This window comes from Ceratina calcarata, unplaced genomic scaffold (genome assembly GCF_001652005.2).
Source record: "Ceratina calcarata isolate Rehan_Ccalc_2016 unplaced genomic scaffold, ASM165200v1 scaffold537.2, whole genome shotgun sequence".
Classification (NCBI taxonomy): domain Eukaryota; kingdom Metazoa; phylum Arthropoda; class Insecta; order Hymenoptera; family Apidae; genus Ceratina; species Ceratina calcarata.
This window is the reverse complement of record NW_017176532.1, coordinates 18559-23903: the sequence shown is the minus strand read 5'-3', so window position 1 is coordinate 23903 and position 5345 is coordinate 18559. Positions and strand designations below refer to the sequence as shown.

The following is a 5345-nucleotide window of genomic DNA, read 5'->3' as shown; positions in this document are numbered from 1 at the left end:
GTAGATTTTTCAAAGTGGTTGTCCCATATCGGCGATAGTGAGCCGTGTTCACTTTTGAAGAAAGAAATGAGCAATCTCCCTCTTTATTTCTTTCCGGACCAAATTGAATTAGTACCTTGTGTCGAGCCTGATAGGTTTGAGTTCCTGAAATGTCCACAATGCTGTGGAATATGATAATCGTGGAATGCATTGTCTTGGTGACTGACAAGTACAAATAGGATTTATCAATTATCCCGGACCTGGTGCTATCGGACATCGGCGTATTAGTTCCGGTTTTCGCTATTCTACAACGGCGTTCGTTGTTTTATATCAGCCACGAGAAATGCGTCTCGTTAATCTTGGGCAGGGTACGCGGCCCGCTCGATTTACCTTGATTAAGAGCTTTCGAAGCTCCGAAGAGTCACTCCTGCTTTGATTTACGGCGTACGTGTACATTTGTTCGTTTCACTGAATTATCGAAAACTTTCAATCTCTCGGATAAATTCTTAATGTTTTATTCAGAATATCATGTATCACCATCGAGTGACTAACTGGGTCAATCAATCAAAATTTGTTTCCTACTGTTTTATTTAATGGTAATAAAAAACATACAGGGCTGCGCGAAACTGGTATGGACTCTCGTGACGGTAGGAATAAAAATTGAACAAAAATTAGAAAATATACTGTATGTGTAGTTCCATTTAAAAAAAAACGAAGTGGATCATTGTATCTCATTAACATAAACACTAACGTGGAAACGAATTTATCAAAAGATGTATCCCCTTGAACCATAAAAATTCCGTACAAAAGCTTCTGCTTATCTCCTATAACTTAGAAAATAAATAAGTGTTGCAATCTAGGACACCCCGCATGTACCTTCTTGTCGGGAATTGCGTGAGGATTACTGGATAACTCGTTTAATATCGGTTTTACAGATGCCCGGGAACACGACGGTAGGCAGCACGCTTGTGGAGGAGGAACTCCATCGGATTCTGCAGGAGAGGGAGCAGGAGTGCTTGCAGCTGCAGGCGATGAATTCCACCCTGCCGCAAGGTAGGATACCTCAATGCATACAAATTTAACGAATCCTTGAAAGTTTCCACTACTGCTGCCCCAGGAATTTTATTACTTGGGCCAGTGGGTGGTACGTCGGCATGCGATCAGATTTCGCTTGCGAGTTAGACCAACGAAATTACTAGGATAATTCTAGCGTGATTAAAGTTAAAAAAAAAAAATACGTACGAGCTTTATTGAAACTCGTCGCGTGTGCGGACATACTAACCAGCTAGTAGTATATTTTTGGACTTACAATTCGGATTTCCTTACCTGAAACCGAGCTCTCGCTGTTAAATTATAGCTCGGGTTCCTTCCGTTTCACTAATAATGTATTAAAAATAATAACACGTTTATACTTTAATGACCACAGTTATAATTGTTTTGGAGGTATATTTGTACACTGAGTGTTTCGTATAAATACTGTCTTATTAAAGAAATTAGGCACATTCTACTCATAAGATCGTACAAAATTGGCTCATTAGGAGCCGTTTCATTTAAATACTCTACACACACGCTCACACAGTCCCTGTTAAAAAGTTCATTTCCTCTTCTTCGACTCGGATGGTCGCTTGACCTTATTCGAACTTGACCTCGTGAAATAATTCTTCACGGCTTTAATCAGGCGTATCGCAATGTAAAGCACGATTGTTAGGCAAACGAGTACGAATGCGTATACGTCCAGAAGGTACTGTTGATACCAGGTGAGATGAATGGCCGGTGACTGCAGCACGTATCCATTCCTCGCAACATATTCCACCCAATAAACTGCGGTATCTATCGCGGTCATCGGTCTATCCTTAAATAACTGTGATATCTTGTTTATGCTAGTCCTGCAAACAAAAATCATGGTGATTTGAATGAAAGGGAAACAGGAGTTTCAGATTTAACGCCTTGCTGTATTTTAACGAGTCTGACTTGTGATTAGAATTTTGTACATGAGTAAACATTATACATATATTATACATATATTATATTTAAACATGAATATTATGAGTCGAAATTGTAATCAGAATTTTATGTCAAACTGGATATCACGAGTCAGATTTATGCTCATAAAAATGTGCGGTTTGCTATAAGCATGAAAAGTGGTGGGAAATGATCTAGGAATGCACGAGGTCCGAATTTTCATTTCAATTTCAATCCAATTAAATGAAACAGATTTGTTGTGTCATTTATAGATACAAACATATTGTTAGCTACGTTATCACAAAATGATGTGGCTAATCATAAAATAATTGAATGAAACAGATTTGTTGTGTCATTTATAGATGTATAATTATTGTTAAGTACATTACAACAAAATGATGTGGCATAAGATAATTGAATAGAATAGATTTCTTGTGGCATTTATAGTCGCACTTATTATTAAGTACGTTACAAAATGATGTTAGTAATTATAAGATAGTTGAATAAATGTGACAGTTATAGGTGTATACTTAAGTGTATTCTAATGAAATAACGTGACTAATCATAAAAGGATTGGATGAAATAGACTTGATGTGGCGCTTTGTATCGTTTCAAAAAAGAGATATTAAAGCGAGCTGATATTATGAAACGTAGAAATGAGGGTAAATAGCGTAAAGTGAGCTCGTTATGTGAGGAACAAAACAAATAGGTGCAGCGGAACGTAAAATCGCTGGGAACTCGTTATGGCGAAGCAAGACGGGGTAAAACGGAATTGCTCAACGAAATGCAGAATCGGTGGGAGTGGTTCAGAAGTAGAAAAAATAAACGAAAATGGTATGATAGGACTAGGACAAAAAAGGTTGCGGTTATTGCGCGTAAGAAGTGAAAGAAAGTGAAGTGGTATAGCAAAATGTACCGCGATTGTTGGTAAAAAAAAAGGTATAAAATGGGAAGCATAATGAGAGAAGCAGAGGCAGGAGACGAGATAATGGAGGAAGCGGAAGAGAATAGAATACAAATGCATATATAAAAAAAATGTATAGATAAATCTAAATGTGGAAAAATGTGCGAGGAAATGACGAAGTTAGGAAACGAATGAATTAATTTAATTTACTTGATTCACGAGTCGTAAATAAATAGTTTGTAACTGTTTCTTAATGTTTCAAATCAATTAAGCATTTAGATATCGTTCGAAGTTTTATACACAATTATAATTAATTATGAATCATTAATTTTGTTTAAGAAATTTTCTGTATAAATTTTGTTTCAATTAATTAAAATTTACTCGCAGAGTAGGAGATGAGATAAACGAAAAAAAGGTGAGGAGTAAAGAAATGTGTGCGTGTAGATATAAAAAAGTGTGCAATGGACAGGGCATCACGGAGGTGGGAAATTGTACGAAAACGAATTAGTTGATTAAACTTTTTAACGATTTGCAAATAAAGAGTTTGTTAACTATTCATTAGTGTTCCGCATCAATTTAGATATTGTTTCGAAGCTTTACATAGAATTATGACTAAAACTATAAATAATGAATTCTATAAAAGGAATCTCTTTATGAATTTTGTTCCAATTAATTAAAACTTACCTATACGTTTTATCGTACAAGACAGCGTTAATAGCAGCGGACAGTGTTTCCTCTGTAACATTCTCGATCGAGTTTAATGTCACGGCTATGTTCTTACTCACTCCGTTTGCTATATTCGTCTTCTGGTCACCGAACAGTGGAATGCCGACCATAGGAATGGCATAATAGATCGCTTCCATAGTACCCATTAGGCCTCCATGCGTGATAAAAGCTTTGACATTCTTGTGCTCTAAAATCCCAACGAATATTTCCATTCAATTATCCTCTCTGTTCGCGAGGGAATTAATTCGACGGTATGTAGGTTCGTAATTAGGAAAGTTATTTAATCACTCACTGAAAACAGACACTTGGGAGAACCAGGGCTGGATCATGACGTTCTTTGGCAAGCCGGGTAGCAACTCCTCCTTCTTCGCGACCTTCATCAACACTCGAACGGGCGCGAGCTTTTCGAAAACTTTGTAGAAAGTTTGCAAAACTGGTTTGGGGAACGACTCGATTCTCATCATAGATCCGAACGTGAAGAATATGCAACCGTGCGTGCTCTCGTCCAACCATTTTTGCACCTCCTATTGTTTCAACGAAGCTCGACGTTAGAATTTAATATAATTAGTTCAATTGATTGCATTCTCAATTAAGGTCGTATGAACTGAAGTTTTCGAAATCCGATGAAAAGCTGTGTCCAATATTTGATATAATAAACTTTTAGCACGAAATTCTCTCATTGTAGCATGTATGTTTTTTCATAACTGAAATCAAATTTTTGCCATTTAAAAAAACTGCTTTGTCATTGATTTTATTTACGGGCTCATACAACATTCGAAACTAATTGACGAATCACACGCTAATTGGTACAAATTGACGCTGGAAAGTAATTCACGTTCATGCAGATCGGAACTGTGACACGCGTTCGCTGAATCGATTACTTAGTTCCATGTTTACGAGGTTTTTTACGTCTTCCGAGGCATTACGTTAATTGTTCGTTGCGTCATAATCTTAGGTGTTCATCTTAATAGAGCTATCCTTGTACTCTTTATGTTTCTTTCTTCAGTTGTAAAGCAATCATTTTACTAATACAAATATTTAGTTCTATCTTTTATGCATTTATAGCAAAATTGAGTATGTAAAAAATGTGAGACATACTATAAAACAAGTGACCCAATTTCTGTTCATGTTAGAGTTCCCACTCACTGTCTGTTTTTTTTTTATTATTTTACATTTAATCATAAGCCAATGAAAGGAAGTGGTGACGTGAACAGGAATTGGGTCATTTACTCCGTGCATGAAATATCGACAGTAAAATGTACAGCATGACGTCTAAAGGATTAGAGGGCATTCTTGCTAAATATTATTTCCTAAATTGATACCTTATGAGTTTTATTTTGCATAGGAAACCGCATTCTGTTTATCACTAGATTGCGGACTCTTATGCAGAATTCAACATTTCTGATAATAAGATTGACAAATGCATTTCATATAAGGATTTCTGTAAGAATTAAAATATTTCGATACGCAGGCACTTCTGATATTTTATACATAGTTTTATGCATCACATACAGCATTTATACAGGGTGTCCCAGAACTCATGATACATTTTTTAATGAGACGTTCCTGAGATAAGTTCTGGAACACCCTGTATATTCTACACAAAATCCGTCTATTTGTTATCTTAATCTCTGTTCAAATCTTTATGTAAAAGATCAAACAGAGATAACATGCTTGGATTACTCAGGGATTTTCACTTCACATATCTTGAAGATTACTCAATGCAACAGAATAATAATAATAGTAACAAAAACAACAACAACTACTACTAGTA

The 5345-nt window shown here is 36.0% G+C and overlaps 1 protein-coding gene across 1 annotated transcript in view; it reads right to left on the bottom strand.

Annotated features, from left to right (window-relative positions):
* Window positions 1–1391: 1391 nt before the first annotated feature.
* The window catches only part of LOC108628665 (UDP-glucuronosyltransferase 1-6-like), a 22446-nt gene continuing 18492 nt past the window's right edge, over window positions 1392–5345 (bottom strand). The window contains exons 2-4 of the mRNA XM_018030741.2: window positions 3864–4095; window positions 3530–3758; window positions 1392–1865 (exon numbers count right to left, since the gene is read on the bottom strand). Coding sequence (XP_017886230.2) covers window positions 1574–1865; window positions 3530–3758; window positions 3864–4095 — 753 coding nt within the window. The 3' untranslated portion in view covers window positions 1392–1573. The remainder of the gene's footprint in view (window positions 1866–3529; window positions 3759–3863; window positions 4096–5345) is intronic.